Source organism: Branchiostoma belcheri, unplaced genomic scaffold (assembly GCF_001625305.1).
Source record: "Branchiostoma belcheri isolate BF01 breed outbred unplaced genomic scaffold, Haploidv18h27 scaffold10, whole genome shotgun sequence".
Classification (NCBI taxonomy): domain Eukaryota; kingdom Metazoa; phylum Chordata; class Leptocardii; order Amphioxiformes; family Branchiostomatidae; genus Branchiostoma; species Branchiostoma belcheri.
In genome coordinates, this window is record NW_017802380.1 from 4,024,252 (window position 1) to 4,040,787 (window position 16,536).

Here is a 16,536-nt window from a genome sequence, read left to right on the forward strand (position 1 = left end):
TTGTATGGTTTCACGCCAGTGTGTTTAGACATGTGCAGCTTCAAGTGAGACTTCTGTGACGAGGCATAATTGCAGAGGTTACACTTGAATGGCTTATCCCCGGTGTGTTTAGACATGTGCCTGTTTAGGTTGCACTTCTCTGCAGCAGAGTAGTCACAAATGTTACACTTGTAAGGCTTCTCACCCGTGTGCGTGGCCATGTGTTGCTTCAGGTGATGCTTCTGAGCAGTAGAGTAGTTGCAAACCTCACACTTGTACGGCTTGTCCCCAGTATGGGTGGCCATGTGAAATTTCAGGTTCTTTTTGCTGACTGAGGAGAAGTTGCACTCGGTGCATTTGTGGGGCCTGTGGTTGCTGTGTTTGGCCATGATGTGGCCCTCCAGGTTGCACTTCTTCGATGCAGAGTAATCGCAGACCGCGCATTTATACGGCTTCTCTCCGCCGTGAATCGTTCTGATGTGCTTGAGGAGGACGTACTTGTCTGCGGTCGAGTACCCGCAGTGCCCGCACACAAACGGTCTCACGCCGGAGTGTTTTGCCATGACGTGGCGCTTCAGACTCTGCGACTGCACGGCGGTGTACTCGCAGTGCTGGCAGCGGTGGGGTCTCTCACCGGTGTGAGTTCTGAGGTGTTTTGTCATGGCAGACTTTGCGTCTGTTTTGTAGCCGCACTGTGGACAGCGGTGTCTCTTACCTCGTGGTCTTTCGCCATCTTTGGAATGTGTCATCGGGAGACGGTCTATCTTTAGCACTGATCCTTCAATTTCCTGGTACATGTACTTCTGTAGCCTCTCATCAGTTTCAGTCTTGATGACGTGTTCTTGTTTCATCTCTCCACAGTCTGTTTCTAGGCAGTTGTGCTTCTCTCCTCCCTCTAGAAGTTGATTTCTGTCTGCCTCCATCATCTAATAACAATACAACATTGTAACGTTTGTCAATTTTCTCAGAAATAAAACATTACTAGACAGTTGGCTAGTGATACAATGGCAGCGATATCTTTAGCTTAGAGCACAGACAATGTAATGTACAACTCAAAGCCTTCCTTCCCCAATCTGAAGGTGTTCTATAAGGTTTATGACAAAGAGGGGGCAAATTTTCCAAAATGCGGTGCGTTCTCACGAGTAAGCATTCTTGGGCTGAGATAACTATATCTTGATGCAAACTTTTATGTATACATTGCATTTTATGTAAAAAGAAAAACAAAAGGATTTGCAAACACCTACAGTACTGATCCCTGTCTGGTGATCTAGGTCTGTTACCATGTTTGTAAGATGGGTGTTTGGTAGCCTTGGTTACGCCAATATTTGTTTATCTTTCCTTTCATAATTGAATTTGGGTTGCTCGGAAACTGACACTGTGTATGCAGGACACCTTCCAGATCAAAGCTCCTGTTTGAAATTGAGTTTTGAATTTTTGGACTGGTCACGCATTCTAATCATGCTAATTGAACATTGTAATCACAATGTGTGTAATTAGTCTATACCGAGGCCTTTGATCTCAGTTGAATTTTTAAAATATCGACAGGGGACTGAACTAGCTGGCCTTTTAAGTCTGTAAAGTGTTGTGTATCTATATATACTAGTACTTGTTATGTGTATAGTCATGTAGAGAATATGTAAATGTGTTATCAAGGGCCCCACTGTACAGTACTGTGTAAAGAAAACAGAAGTTATAAATAAACAACACTGGTCCCCCCAAAATTGCCTGGAGTAGAATATGCCATTTCTAGAACATCAGTCTGGGAGAGACACAACAAGAGGCCCCAGACTAATCAAACTGTTTGTACAACCAGTACCCATATTTGGAGTACAACCCATTGCATCACCATCCGTTCCAGACAAATTGAAAACCTGATTTTTCCCACCTTTGTTACGCATGCATAGCTCAGAGGCTTGGAAAATTGTATGTCTCAGGAAAAATCTCTCACACGGCGGACAAAATATACTAGTGGGTGAATAAATTTTGCAGAAGTGACTAGCAGAGGTAGATAGCTTTAAGTCACATATATCACACAAGTGAGTACAGACAAATGTACCATAACCCAATTCTAGGCCCCTGTTGTATCCAGAGCCAAGCCAGAGCTGTGATTTATCCTGAGCCCCCAGAACCAAGCTCAGGCACGGCTCTGGGTAGTCAACGGGTATCCAGAACCGTGTCTGGGGCAAATTTGCGTTCTTAGATACACGGAGACCATCCAGAACCTCTCTGATCCTAACCCTAACCCAATTTCAGGCACAGAACTAGATGGGCGTTTCGGGATGTATAGCCCCTGGGCGCGAAGCACTTTGAGTCGGAACACGAGTGAAAAACTACTGTAAATTGTCTCACCTGTTGGTCACGACTGCTCTCCCCACGACATGACTTCTCTGACATCGTTCCCAGGCTTTGTGAAATTCCCCTTTGTCCAAAAGTCCAAGCCCAGAGAACAAGGAGACCGGATTTCCTCAAGATCAGCGGTACCAGCCTTACCGCGTCAAAAGGTCAAATAGGTTAAAGGTCACCTCTCTGTAATTCCTGATGACCCATATAATAACGCTGTGTGACGAAGGGTATTTCGAACGGAAGCGTGGAAGGCAACATATCAATGACTATGATTTGTAAGCGGTATGTAAGACAGCAAGAGTAAAACAATAGGCAGTCCATTTCCATATTTTTGTCGATTCAGTTCTTGCTATAATGTTTATCGTCTATTTTGAAAAGGAAAGCACGTTGTATTTATCGCGGTCCGCACTAGCCTGATTTAAAGTCTCGGCAGAGCATGTCATCCATAAAATTTTAAAATACTTGCCGTGGCCTAAAGACGTTGGACAACTGTGAACTAGGTGAATGTACTGCGTGTGCACAACGTCATACAGCTCAGCCTCCACCAGACTTTCCTGCGGATCATAGAATGACTCGGCAAAAAAGGCCAGGGGAGTCAGTCCGCGGGTGCGTTTATCAATTTGCGCGGGAAATGAAATCTACGATTGCTATACTCCCGCCCCCTGGACAGTTATTCTCCCTATTTGCCTAAACTTTACTTTTTTAACCTGCGTTGATAGTCTGGTGGAGACTAAGCCCAAAGCCTAATGCGAAAGACTCCCCGATTATCAATGAATAAACCTGAGTGTCCACCGTAGCAAAAGTTGGCAGGCTGGATGCTCGGGTGACCAATCGTAAAGCGATCAGGCTAGACTACAAGGAGGTTTAAAATATCCTTGATAGCAGTGACAATGGCATGATCTACGACCCGACTACAGTGTTGTATCAAATTTCTCACTTTTGTCCAACTTGTCTGGTTCAGGCACTGTTAAAACATACAGACACACACGTTTTCTGGTGTCATCTGCTGAAAATAAATGACTCACGCCTACACAAAACGTCATGTTCATTAGCACTGTTTTTTTTTCAGACATGGTTGACACATGGATGTAGACTGTGTAACGCTCTGCAGTCAGCGGTAAGTAATACATGTATAAGTTATAACGCTGTTCAATACAGTCCCTAAAATGTAATCTCCTTCATGACGATAACAACTTAATCAAGCTGTTTACACACCCGCCCACGATGAAAATCGTACAGTCCCTTGTCTGCGATTATTTCACGTCACTTCTTTCTACCTACCTGTGATCACCTGCATGTGTATTGAAAGATTAATCGTTGAACGTATTGATAAATCGATCGCAAATGACAGGTGTCGTCTGCACGAACAGGGTCGAATAAATCCTGTATATTAATCTCCAAGCAGACCTTTTGTTGGCTGCAAAGAGAGTATCAGATGATCTCAAATTGGAAAAGCAGTTTATACCGTTTACCACTCGACTGGTGTAAAAAAAACTGATACCAGTGAAAAAAAAGACAGCCCGATGATAAAAACGCCTAAAACACGTCAAAAACAAGCCGCATCCTTTATAAATGGGTACTGAACCTCTGCTTGAAGCTCGAGAGTACCCTAATATATTAGGAAGCGCGCATGCGTTAATCTCCATGCAGACCTTTTGGGCTGCTGCCAAGATATTAGATAGTGTCGATTCAAATTGGCCAGGCAGTATCCATTTGCCATAAGAAGATCTACCGGCTAGCGTAAATAAAATACCAGTACAAAAAGGAAAGTCCGTTAAAACGCCTAGAACACGTAAAAAAAATAAGCTGGAGCCCCAACATCTGCTTGGACAGTGAGGAAGCCACCCTCCCCCCCTCTATTCGTGAGCCCGTCTATATTATTGTTATGCTAATCAGCAAGCCGGTTGTCTGCTGAGGAAGTGTGTGCCGGGCATCGTGTGTGTATCTCCGTACAGTCCTGTCCTCGTGCGCAGTCTTCGCGTGTCTCCGTCCCGTCTTCGCGCCGTCTTGACCATGGCTTTCGAGACGCTGCATGTCGTCGCCACGCTGGGCTCCATCGTCACATGGATCGTCGTCTTCAAGAAGGTCTCGCCGGCCTTCTTCGGCGGTTTCTTCAAGACCTACGGCGAGCTGTCTACGGAGAGGAGGATCCTTGTAGATGACTAGTTAGTATATCATAGTTTTTCTGCCCCTCTCCTTGAGTTTCGTTGTTTCGTTTTGTGTTTTTTCCCTAGAAAGCCGGCCGGAAACACTAAAAAGGTCAGAGCGTCATGCATCGTACCGGTTTGCCGCCCTCCCCCTAAAGGGATAGCCTCGTTCGCAGGCTTACGGGTGGGATATATATTTTGCTTATTACTTTAAAGTAAATTTATATATGCTGGTTTATGATTATATGTCACTGATAGTTTCTCTTATGTTTGTGTAAGAGCTTGTACAGTAGGAAGTGAGATATAATCAAAACAATGGCATGTAATATTTTAATAAACATAAAGGCACCACCCAGTATTAAAGCCTGCTAGGGAGGCTACAACATGTAGTACATCCCCACCCACTATTGACTACAAAGGGGAAGTCATAAGACAAAGAATGTGATAAACACCAGTGAATGCTGTATCTTTTAGGTATAACGTTAGTGATATCACAATTTTTACATGTGTGTATGTCCTATTCCCTGAGGTATGTGTATGTCCTATAGGTTCGTTTTTGACCTAAGGCTTTTCCAACATGTAATGTTACACATGACCTCAGCTTGACCTGCTGTGTAATACTAGGGGAGATCCAATAATCATTGCGGGAGTGGGGGGCACACTACTTACTAACATCTCTATAAATGTGACATTTTAATATGTGAATTTGATGGAAAAACTGAAAATAATGTAATAGATGGAAAAGCATTATTGTCAAATTTGTGTAGAAGACGTGAAGTCATGTTGACAATCCAGAATTGCACATTTATCGGAAAACTGAAGCGGAATGATTTTTAATTGACAGAAAAGGGGTCAAACAGGGGCATTCCTAGTACTAGTATATACTTCCTGGAAGTCTGACTTAGTCTCTAATTCCTTGTTGTTGTTTTTGTGTAGCTTCATGGCAGGCATCCATGCGACTGTCACAGCCATCCTGTCCTGGTACGCCTACACCTGTACGGACCTTCCGGCCGATGGGGTCTGGTAAGTCACAAGAAAACGTAAGTTTACGCTACAGTAAGGCTGTGTACCTTAACATAACATCAGGCACAGGTACAGGAAACAAGCCCGATGGCATCTGTAAGTCACAAGAACAAATAAGAAATGAACATATTTTCTACTGAACTTCTTCAAAAAGGACAGAAACATTACACAGTACTGGTACACAGCCCCACTCTGCAGGCGTTGTATTCAGTGTGCTTGTAACCTTCAGACATCATAAAGTATGAAATAGACACTGTGTGTCCATGAATAATCTGTTAAATTTTATGATGCCGTTTTTTTCCTGTTAGGTTCAACTCCCCAGTGGTGAGGTTCACTTCAGCCCTGTACCTGGGTTATATCATGGCAGGTAAGATAATTGCTAATGTGTTAGAAATTGCAAGCATGTGGAATTCAAAGAATCTGGGCATGTGGCCAACTACGCTATGGAGGGGGGCATCAGATTGTGTTGTTACTTGGATTAAAGTGCTGGCTAATCAAATTGTTGTATGATAGCAGCGAGGATCATTAGCATTTGGAAGCGGCTGGAAAGAGTAGAAATTCCATGTTTTGATTATTGGTAACGCACCACCATCTGGCCAATTTCTGCTATTTCCAGCCGTTTCTCAAGCCTGGTAGAGGCTAACGCATGCATAATCATCTTCCATCCTTTTTCCAGATGTGGTGATTTTAGTGCGGAACCCACAGCTAGCGACTAAGGCCTTCATCGCCCATCACGTCACTTCACTCTTCACTGCCTACATAGGAGCGGTAAGGAATGGAAAAAGATTGATTCTATGGATAACGACCAGAAACCCCTAATAATGATCCAAACTGAGGGTAAAAACAATGAATGAAGAGCATTTCAAGTCCTGTTTATGGTGGTAGAACAGTTTATGCATGCACCATTTATAGAATAGATGAAACCCTAAAACATGTCCTATGCACTCTCCAGTGTATACCGGTATGTATCAGTTGCCCTGTAATACATGTCTTTCTGCCCTTGTCAACAGAGCTATCCTGCTATGCCGTACTACGCCAATATCTCCTACATGATGGAAGTCTCAAATCCATCAGTCAACTTACGGTAAGTCATCCAATTGTCTGTTAAAGTAAGTCATACCAGGTAGAATTTGGAAATCCCAAATACAACAAGTAAGAACGTTGTAGATTTCATATTGTTCTACAAAAATTGATACAAAAACAACTGAATTTTTCCTTTTAATCATTATGATGCTTATATATGTAGTGGTAAAAATGGCAGGAAATTTTATGATAACACGTTATGAATTGGTTATTAGCAAAAGCTGTAATGTCACATGCCACCAAAAATTTGTAACTATCAACCTTATCATTGTTTCAGGACGATTTTGAAAGAGCTAGGCTACGGTACGTCTGACTACTACGTCTGGAACGGTGCCGCCATGCTCGTGACCTTCTTCTTTTCCCGCGTCCTCCTGACCGCCATCGCGACCTTCAACCTCGTCAAGGTCATGTGGACCACCAATGCCTTTCAGCAACTACCGTTCCAGGTCTCCCTGTGCTACATCTTTGGCTGTGGGCTCTTTAACGTGCTGAACTATTACTGGTTCAGTAAGATTTGTAAAGGGTTTGTCAAACATGTTTGGGGCAAGAAGCCTCAATGATGTATACACATGTTAACAAGAAGCCAGCTCACGGTTTGAATTGTACATGCAGTAAGGTGAAGACCCTAAACTTCTAGTTCTTGTCTAGACCATGCTTGATACATGTCCAGACATGTTTTGTTCATGTCTCAGGGGCTTTTAACTTTGACTTATTACCCACAGTGCTTCAGACTGCGCATGTACAGTTCACACTGTGAACCAGCTTGTAACATTATACAGTAACAGTATTGTTAAGTGCAAAATGTAATGTCATTGTGCCTACAGCTTAAAACTGACAATGCTAATTTATCATTTCAATCTGCTTCAAATGAAGCTCCTTGCTTTGTACTTGCAAAGGTATTGCTATATTAAAGCATGGTGGATTGCTATGAGAATTGCCAGTTTGATGTGAAAACACCAAAACACTGGACATCTTTTTTTAAACTTGATAAAGCAATTTTGTACACACTGTCAATCTTAACAAATGAGAATTATTTGATACCTAAGTTATGTACATGTTAGACCTTTAACCAAGAATGGACACTGGACTTCTCAGTTCACATGATTCCCTTGAGACAAGAAATGTTAATAGGACGAAAATTCTACCTGAAGACCCTGTCACACATAGCTATGGTTAGGAGTAGGTTGGCTCGATTGACTGTTGTTTCAAACATTTGGGTGTGAACAGGAGGTTCAGCCATGGTTGGCAGTACACCTTGGCTGGCTGTGGTTCATGGGAAGGTTCTGAATGTGTTACAGGGGCTTAATGTATCATAATTCTGCCTAAGAGCACACTGTATACAGTTGTGACAATGATTGGTTCTGTAACTGTGCCTGTATGTATATTTTGTACCAGTGTTGACAAACGCTTGTTGTTTTCTCATCATTCCTATAGTGAGACAAAATACAATGTATTATCTTGTATTAACAGCAGTGTTAACTTGAAGTGTCTAGCCACACCTAAAATAAGCTGTTTCACAGTTCTGAGGGTGCACATGCAGCTGTTATGCATTGTGGTCAGAGGGCAAAGCTTAAGGCCCCTGGTTTGAAAACAAGGAAGGGTTAGCACATTTTGATGACCACATCATGTATCACAACTGTGCATGTGCAACGTGAAACATCCGGTAAAAAAGATCCCTTGAAGAGGTGGGGGCGAAATGGAGAAAAAATGCACAAAATAAGTTAAGTGTGGCTGAGAAAAGAATCAGAGTGCATTGCAGAAGTGTTGCATAGATATTTTGCAAAGGGCGCATAAGTATACGAACGCTCGCACATTGATCCATGCAGTCCGTCCTTTTATTACAGCCGTCATGTTTTGTAATAAGTTGCATATTGTTTTAATGTTATAATCATGTGGCTGTAGTTCCATACAGAAATTCTTGATTTTTTTTCACAGTACTACTTTTTCACACAGTGACTTCTGTACAGTGAACTTATCATTAATCAAATCAGGTCTTTTGCCCCCCCTGCATTTGCTAGCACCATGAAGATTAATTTTTGTAAAAATGTCCATGAAATTTTGCTAGTGAATTACAGTATAAAAAAAAATCTACCTGCAAACTACCAGGTTTAACCTTCCAACATCCGATATGTCGAGTCATGTGAGCGCTAACTATGATAGACTAGTTCTGCTAATCAGGGAGGGCGTCATTAATGGGATCAGTGGTTAATAAGAAAGTTTGATAGCTAGCCTTGTGCCTGTTTTAGTATGTCTTATGGACTCACCTACTATGCAAAAAGGAATAAAAAGTTTTAACAACATCAGTGTCTATGTCAATGTGTATTACACTATGGCTGTAAAATCATGGTCTTGACTTTGTACAATTGTACTACTCTTAGAACGTTTCTGATTCCCAAGTTTTCCTCTCTTACACTGCTTTCTGGTTGGCATCTTCACTTTCTTTCCAATGCAAAAATCATCGTCAGATTCAGGCTCTATGTCTGGCTCTTTCACAAGTTTCTTTCTTTTCTGAGTCTGCTTTTCTGATTGTGGCACTTTTCGCCTCTTTCGCTTGCCTGTGTTGCTCTTGTTATTAATGGAAACGTCCATTTTGGGCTCAACTGCCTTCTTGTTAACAGAACTACGATGCAACTTCCCTCCCTTCTGTGATCCTGAACGTTTCCTCTTTCCAGCTTGTCTGAGCTTTTTGGAGTAGACCTTCTCCTCTGCTACCCCCTCGAGTGGCTGACATGTTGAACACCATGTTGTAACCCGCTGCAGACCTCCCTCAGGTCCGAACCAATCCCGGCTCGTCTTGTGACCCAACGGACAGTCCTTCTTGAAGTAGATCTGCCAGTGTTCCTTGAACTTCTATAAACATGTATAAAAAATACAAGGGATGAGGTTAAATATATTTACACTTCATTCATCATTCTTAAATCTTTAAAAACCCAGAAATATTAGGGAGTGATACATCTACTGATCTACAACAGAAAACGTGCACATACATACACAAACACACGCACGTAAATACACACACAATTTACATTACAACACAACCATACCTCACTAAATACATACAATATCACACCTTGTGCTCTTCTTTGTGTTCCATCCATCTAGCACTGAAAGCCAATGCCTGCTCCACCACGCCCAATGCCCGTTGCCTTGACAACAGGTTGCCGGGTTGCAGCGGATGCACCTTGGCAGCGTAGAGCACCTCGTTCTTGATGATGTTGCCCAATCCGGAGAAACAGGTCTGGTCCAGGAGAGTGTAACAGACTGGCTGGGCACGTTGTATCGCATCTGCCGCCTTCTCTACATCGAAGGAGGCTGTGAGAATATCCGTGCCTTGGTCACAAGCAGGAGAGTCCACTTCATGCATACTTCCACCGTAGAATGCCAAGAATTCCTCCTTTGCAAAGTGTAGGACCAACCTGGGTACAGGAACTTTACCAGTTTTGGATTGCCTGGAGACCCCCTTGTACTCGTTGGCCCGTAGACTGCCCCACATCAGAAAGTGGTACCTTATCCACCTGCCCTGCTGCTCACCTCCGCCCTCTGATGATTTTGGTACGAACTGCAGAAAAAGCTGCTTGCCATACACCTTTACATCGTTGAGACAGCAACCTACAAGTTCTGCCTTGTTCACGGTCTTCGTGTTACCTTCAACCCTGTTGATTTCACGTCCTGTAAACTGTCGGGCGACTTCTCCCCATTGCAATACACTTGGTCCTTCCGGCATTATTGTTTTAGATTTGTAACGTTACAACAGATAGATAACCCAAGGAGCTCCTTGCATAACCTCAGGAAAACGCAAATTATAATAACTTCGCAACGCTGAATCATCAAACCTGCAACTTCTACCTTTCCGTTTCTTTGTCCCAAAGTTCTGTAACTTACAGAAAGTGCAGATACCGCAAAATGTATAATTCCTCGCCAGCTAGTGGCTAAAAAATGCACACGAGTTTGTTTTTGACCAGTGATATGACCCTACCTTTGACCCGGAAGAAGACCTAAATGGCGGGAAACTTGCGCGGCGCGCGGTGCATCTTGGGAGCCAGAACTTTTGGGTAAGCTGCAGAAGTTGTTGTGGACAGTTCTTTCCTTCCATGGTTTCACAGTTTTACTAACCGTTTGTAAGGATGGAAGCGGCTAACAAGGGTAGAGAGCGTGGTAGGAACGTTGGTAAAAGGAGAGGGAAGGAGGCAGGCTCGAGAAAGGGCCGTGGAGGGGCGACAGTTGGTGTCCTTGGCGGAGGAAGAGGGAAGGAAGCCGGGCGAGAGTTGAGCGGCCCGGTGGGAGGTAGCGGTGGCACAGACGGGGACGGCGTGAGAGGCTTCTCGGCGATAAAACAACTGGGGTATCTTGTCTTCAAAGTTCATTTGTGTTGGTAGAAGTCACTGTGATATGAAGCTAGTTTAAACTGCAATTTCTAACACGAGAAATTTTCGTGCTCATCCCATGACAAAGACTGGAGTTTTAAATTTATTACAGTGACGAAAATTTGGTAACTTCTTGTGTTGGAAATTAGAGTTCAAACTTGTTTCGTCTTAAAACTGGGTGTCAGTCGTTCGTTGCATGTGAGAGTGAAGGAAGGGGACTGCGGACGACTGAGAAGAATTGACAGAATGTGAGAAGTTGTGTTGGATCAAGGAGGTTCAAAAGGGAAGATAATCAGTCTCCAAGCAGATGTTGGGGAAAAATCATCTGCTTTGTGGAGATTAATAGAAACTGTAAGTAATAGCAACTGTAAATTTTTTTTTTACAGCCAGCAAAATTTCTAGCAAAATTTGTTCTGGGATTACTGCTAACCAAAAACAAACCATAATAAGTACTTGTCTGCGACGAAATTATGTTAACTAAAATGTTGACCCTACATCCAGGTAATGAGATGCACAAGGAAATTATCACTCAAGCACTGGATAGACTGAAAACTGTCAGACATCTGAAGTAGTAGCCACTTATTTTGGACGGTTATTGATGAAAGTCACTGACGAAAAGTAATGGAAACTACCTGAAATATCTGACAATTTACAAAATCTATCCAGTTGCTCAAGTAACCCTACATTTGCCCTACAGGCTGCCTTCAATGATAGCTGATGCTGTGGTGAGTGACGACTGGGAGGCAGAGCTTCAAGAAGTGCCTCCACCAATCACAGGGAAGAGGGCGGAGCTTCAGAAAGATTCTCCACCAATCTCGGGCAAGAGACTAGAGCTTCAAGAGTCACTTCCTCCAGCAAGTGAGAAATCAGAGGTACAGTTCTGGATGATTTGGAATCACTGTTCCAATGATTTTGAAGTTCCCCCATTCGAGCCCCATTCCAAACAGGCAATAATTAACCTTTTTTTAACCTTCTTACCTTTTTTTTTTACTTTTTGTCCTTCTAGGCCAAACAAGATAAACCACACACAGAATCCTCTCATAGTGTCAAGCCATCTCGACGCAAGACAAAAAAATCAGGGAAGACGGAGAAGACAAGAAGTACCCCGACTTCTCTGCCAGTCCACATTGACATAGATGAACAAAAAAAAGTCAAATCACACAAAGTAGACCAAATCAAAAGCACTATTGTCACCAAACCACTCAGTGAGAAAGTATGCTTGCAGGCAGGTTCCACTGACGAAAACAGGAACACAATTCACGTTCAGAAGGCACGTGAAGCTTCCCAAACCATGTTCAAGAAAGCTACATTCAGTCCAGCCGACAGTGTCTTGAACAGGATACTTTCACCGAAGCCTAAAGTGAAACCTTTCAAAATCAAGATGCCTTCAACGCAGTCTAAAGATGCAGCAAGGAAAGAAGTGGATGCCAAGAAGGAGATACCAGATAACTGGTGGAGTGACAAAGAAGAAGAAATGGAAGACCAAGATGTTAGTAGCAGTGCAGAGCAGACGACAGAGAAAGAAGATGTCCTGGGAGGTACCTCTCCATCTCAAGTTTTGCTTAAGAGGAAGGAGGAGGATCGCGCGCAGATGCCGCCACCCCCTCTCCCCGACACTCCGCTGTCTTCTCAAGAAAAGAGGAAGAAACCAAAGAGGAAAGCCACACCCATGCCTCCAAGATTTCTGAGTTGCAAGACACACCTAGAGGATGAGTTAGAAGGGATGACAAGAAGTGCCAGCGCACCGAGTAGTAGGATTCCCTCCCGGGAGCCCTCCCCAAGTCTCCTGAGACGTCCTTCGGAAGACCTCCACCCCCCATGTCCGGTGAGCCCGCCCTGGGAAGACTACAGGAGGGAGTGTTTGGATGACAGCTGTTCGGAGACGTCGTCCCTGGAGCATAACCTGAGCCTGGCGTCGCAGGAGGAGCTGGAGGGCGGGCGGTATGGCGATGACGAGGAAGAAGCCAACTCCGACCCGCACTCCGAGAACCGGCGACAAAATGGTGGCAACGTGGACCACGGTAGCGGCTTTCCTCCAAAGCTGTTGCCCGCATTTCGGGGCAATGTTACAGTACCCCCAGCTCAAGTCCAGGGCACAATGTTCCCTCTGAGAGTCCCACCAGGATTGCACCGTGAGCAGTCTAGTTCCCTGCAGGTGTCACCCTGCAACAACCGCGTACAGAGCGCTCCCGAGATAGCCCCCCTCCCCCCTCACCTGATGCAGAAAGCCCAGGAACTCCAACGGCAGAGTGTCCAGTACTCTCGCCTGTCCCAGAACTACTACAACTACGCCCTCCATCTGTTCCACAAGTCTCTGATGCTGAATAGCGAGTACCTGAACATTGTGGGAGGCAATGCCAACAGCCCCCCTCCCCCTCCACTCTCGCCTGCACAGCCTGGCACCTACGGACCAGTCTTTCCCTACCCACCACCCCCCCAGGTGGAGTTGTCTCCCCAGTACCCACCTCCCCCTCCTGTGGCTCTTCAGGGGGCAGCACAGCCCAATGTTTTCTTTCAGGAAAGTACTTCTCCGTTTGGGCCATACAACGCACCCGTTGAGCAGCATGGAAGTCACTGGTATTCTCCACATTCGCCAGAAGCCATGCAGCAGCAGTTGCCAATGGAGGGCCGAAGTGCGACACTCGGATTGGCAGAAAGGAGTGTCTTCAACCTGTTGCCTCCCGGGCATTTCGAGGTCCCACCGCGAATGAGGAAGAAATCAGCAACTGCTGATGGGGGTACGTCTGGGAAGTACGTCATACCGGCCTACCGTCCGGGAACGGCGATGTGGAAGGAACCAGATACATCCGACGAGACGTCAAGCAGCGTGACCTCCCCACCGTACAAGAGGAAGATGATGGTCAGCTGGCCGTCGCTTCGGGAGGTGTCGTATGTCTGGCAGGTCGGCGTGAAGAACGCCGGATACGTCGACTCCCACTGCCACATCGACTACCTCTTTGATAGGATGTCCTTCCGAGAATCGTTCCAAGCGTTCATGAGCAAGGCCAACTTTCCGTCCAGCTTCGAGGGGTGCGTTGCCGTCTTCTGCGACCCAAAGTCCTGGGTTGCCGACGGTTTCTGGAAACGGCTGCTCGAAGAGAACGACAACGTCTGGGGTGCGTTTGGATGCCATCCTCACAGCGCTAAGCAGTACAGCATGGTAACGGAGGTGAACCTACTGAACTGTTTGCAGCACGAGAAGGCGATAGCGTTCGGTGAGATCGGACTGGACAATTCCAAGGACTATTCACCTCCCAGCGTTCAGAGGGTGGTGTTCATAAGACAGGTGAGGTGACCCAAGTGATTTTTAAAGATTTTAGATTTTAATGTTTTGGTGTTGAGTCTGGTTCAGACTTTAGGTACCGGTATTAAAGAATACACAGAAATTGAAAGTCTTGATGACTGATGCCAAAAAAGTCGTATACATGTAGAAGTTGTTTGATCAGTTTAAAGTTTAAACTTTTGATCCAACACAAAGGAGTTCTCTCACATAGTTTGCTCAGAACAAAGCCACATGGATCGCTTCTGGGCACTTAACTGACTTGGTATTGCAGGTTGCTTTTAGTCAGTCTTGATGTTAGTAACAGCATTGTACTGCCCCCTTGCAGTTGCGGCTGGCGATGCAGATAAAGAAGCCATTGGTGCTCCACTGCCGTCAGGCAGATGATGAGATGATGGAGATAATGCGGGACCTGGTGCCACGTGATTACATCATCCACAGGCACTGCTTCACCGAGAGTTTCGCTGTCGCAAAGATGTGGATGGAAGCGTAAGTACTGTTCAGCTATTGTTTTGTTTACCTTTACAGAAGGAAAACGTCATGTTTACCTTCACAGAAGAAAAGATATTGTTTTTTCTAGATGTTTCTTCTTCTCTAAATACATAAGGTGAATGACCTGTCACCATGGTAACTGGTGCTGTAGCAGACACCCTGATGTGTCAACTGAATCACACAAAGCAAGCAATTAGTCGCATTTGCTTGCAGATGTTTACCAAGGATTGTTACCGAACCTCTGTTCGACACATGCCTAACAGTATTATTTTTTTACAAATGTGAAGGTATGAGTCAAAGATACAACAGGAAGTATTTTCTAGATGCCCAAACCTTTTTTGTTGCAGGTACCCTAACATGTACCTGGGCATCACTGCGCTCGTGACCTTCCCAACAACCCGGATGCTTCAGGATGCCGTGCGACGGATCCCGCTCGACAGGCTCCTCTTGGAGACCGACGCCCCCTACTTTGTACCGAGGCAGGTCAGTACTGCAGCTCTTTATTATGTTCACCATTGCAGAAGGAAAACATTCTGTTTTCGCTGTTTATTCTTCTTCTTCTCAAAACAAGAAACAGACCTCTGTCACCATGGTAGCTAGTGGTGTTGGATTACTTTATGTAGCAAGTGGCAGGACAGAGTTGGAAAGTCTGGTCACCATCATTTATGAATATGTACAAAATGTATGAGTAAGAATAAACAGAGTAGTAATTTGCCAGGCTAGATGTGTGAAGTTAAACAATATGTATTTACTTTGCATTAGTTATTCGTCATCTGTCTAGTTTAATTCTTGTGTTTGTTCCAGATACCACAAGGCAAGGTGACATGCTCCCATCCAGCCATGGCTGTGTGTGTTGCTGAGAAGATTGCTGAACTGAAGTGCATCCCATTGAGCGAGGTCTTAGCACAAGTCAGAGAGAACACGAGAGCTGTATATGGCATCTAGACTGAGAGAACATTCAAACTGTATACGGCATCTTGACTGACCTCAGTAATTCAGGCCACAGAAACACATTGTTTGTGCCACAGTATTTGGCAACCGTAAGAGTATTAGCTTGGTTTTCATGTGAAGCACTTGAAGAGATACATACTGCTGTGCCTCTTTTTGTCTGATCCTTGGAGTGCTCGAGGTTAAAGCTGTACACATGAAGTGATTACTTTGATTAGAATTAGAAAAGAGTTCTTGGTATTAAAACAACTTTTCGCCATGGACATTCTGGATGAAGACAGTTGACAGTACATGTATGTAGCTGAGGACACATGTCTGTAGGTGACAGTACATGTATGTAGCTGATGGTACATGTATGTAGCAAAAAGCACATGTATGTAGCTAACAGTACGTAAATGACGGTACATATATGTAGACTGTACATATATGCTGCAGACTTTGTTTTGCCCTTGATGAATATTTTGATCATGAAGTTCCTCTCTTTGATAAGCAATGGTATTAACTAGTCTACCTCAGTGTTGTAGTGCATATTGCAATCATGATGTTTACAGTAGAATTTAATTTTTGTTCACTTTCTTCAGTCATTGACACTTTTTCAACAAAAAAAAGGAAAACATCTAATTTGATGCAATCAAATTTGATTGCCCAGAGCTACTTTGAGACAACTAAGACAGACCTCTCATGGACCAATAAAAAGTACAAATATGAAGCTTTGTAGTTGCCATGTGTACAATGACATTAAAACTTTTTTCTACGTTCAGATCATACATCACAAATTTTCTACATGGATGCACCTCCTTAGCAACCAAATATTGAAACCTACCAAAGGTTTTGCTGCAGTACCTAGGAAAGTCACCAGGGGTCTCAAAATGTAATA

At 44.2% G+C, this 16,536-nt stretch overlaps 4 protein-coding genes across 5 annotated transcripts in view; 2 read left to right on the top strand and 2 right to left on the bottom strand.

Moving 5' to 3' along the window:
• The window catches only part of LOC109470620 (zinc finger protein OZF-like), an 8,588-nt gene extending 5,957 nt beyond the window's left edge, over window positions 1-2,631 (bottom strand). The window contains exon 1 of the mRNA XM_019769643.1: window positions 2,329-2,631. Coding sequence (XP_019625202.1) covers window positions 2,329-2,373 — 45 coding nt within the window. The 5' untranslated portion in view covers window positions 2,374-2,631. The remainder of the gene's footprint in view (window positions 1-2,328) is intronic.
• Window positions 2,632-4,204: 1,573 nt separating this feature from the next.
• On the top strand, window positions 4,205-8,875 carry LOC109471076 (transmembrane protein 56-B-like). The gene is made up of 6 exons (XM_019770273.1): window positions 4,205-4,487; window positions 5,406-5,492; window positions 5,801-5,859; window positions 6,169-6,260; window positions 6,503-6,576; window positions 6,853-8,875. Exons 1-6 carry the CDS (start codon window positions 4,336-4,338, stop codon window positions 7,133-7,135), a joined length of 747 nt encoding a protein of 248 aa, XP_019625832.1. The 5' UTR covers window positions 4,205-4,335; the 3' UTR covers window positions 7,136-8,875.
• Window positions 7,557-10,368, bottom strand: LOC109470848 (endonuclease 8-like 2). The gene is made up of 2 exons (XM_019769941.1): window positions 9,646-10,368; window positions 7,557-9,425 (listed from the first exon to the last, which is right to left on the bottom strand). The coding sequence occupies exons 1-2, from the start codon at window positions 10,297-10,299 to the stop codon at window positions 8,898-8,900; spliced, it is 1,182 nt and encodes a 393-aa protein (XP_019625500.1). The 5' UTR covers window positions 10,300-10,368; the 3' UTR covers window positions 7,557-8,897.
• A 195-nt stretch (window positions 10,369-10,563) lies between these two features.
• LOC109470037 lies at window positions 10,564-16,415 on the top strand. Of its 2 annotated transcripts, none has more exons than XM_019768822.1 (6): window positions 10,564-10,627; window positions 11,637-11,811; window positions 11,946-14,225; window positions 14,548-14,708; window positions 15,059-15,194; window positions 15,516-16,415. In XM_019768822.1, the coding sequence occupies exons 1-6, from the start codon at window positions 10,575-10,577 to the stop codon at window positions 15,654-15,656; spliced, it is 2,946 nt and encodes a 981-aa protein (XP_019624381.1). In that variant the 5' UTR covers window positions 10,564-10,574; the 3' UTR covers window positions 15,657-16,415. The 2 variants fall into 2 exon arrangements, with proteins under 2 accessions (XP_019624381.1, XP_019624375.1); XM_019768816.1 differs by having other exon boundaries at window positions 10,599-10,917.
• Window positions 16,416-16,536: the final 121 nt, after the last annotated feature.

Excerpts from the sequence above, each read along its gene's own strand:
- LOC109471076 (XM_019770273.1), top strand. The coding sequence starts at position 4,336 with ATGGCTTTCGAGACGCTGCATGTCGTCGCCACGCTGGGCTCCATCGTC. Across the intron at positions 4,488-5,405 it reads AGGATCCTTGTAGATGACTA|CTTCATGGCAGGCATCCATG; the intron begins GTTAGTATATCA and ends GTTTTTGTGTAG. Across the intron at positions 6,577-6,852 it reads AATCCATCAGTCAACTTACG|GACGATTTTGAAAGAGCTAG; the intron begins GTAAGTCATCCA and ends TCATTGTTTCAG.
- LOC109470848 (XM_019769941.1), bottom strand. The coding sequence starts at position 10,299 with ATGCCGGAAGGACCAAGTGTATTGCAATGGGGAGAAGTCGCCCGACAG. Across the intron at positions 9,426-9,645 it reads AACACAAAGAAGAGCACAAG|AAGTTCAAGGAACACTGGCA; the intron begins GTGTGATATTGT and ends ACATGTTTATAG.
- LOC109470037 (XM_019768816.1), top strand. The coding sequence starts at position 10,700 with ATGGAAGCGGCTAACAAGGGTAGAGAGCGTGGTAGGAACGTTGGTAAA. Across the intron at positions 14,226-14,547 it reads GGGTGGTGTTCATAAGACAG|TTGCGGCTGGCGATGCAGAT; the intron begins GTGAGGTGACCC and ends GCCCCCTTGCAG. Across the intron at positions 14,709-15,058 it reads GCAAAGATGTGGATGGAAGC|GTACCCTAACATGTACCTGG; the intron begins GTAAGTACTGTT and ends TTTTTGTTGCAG.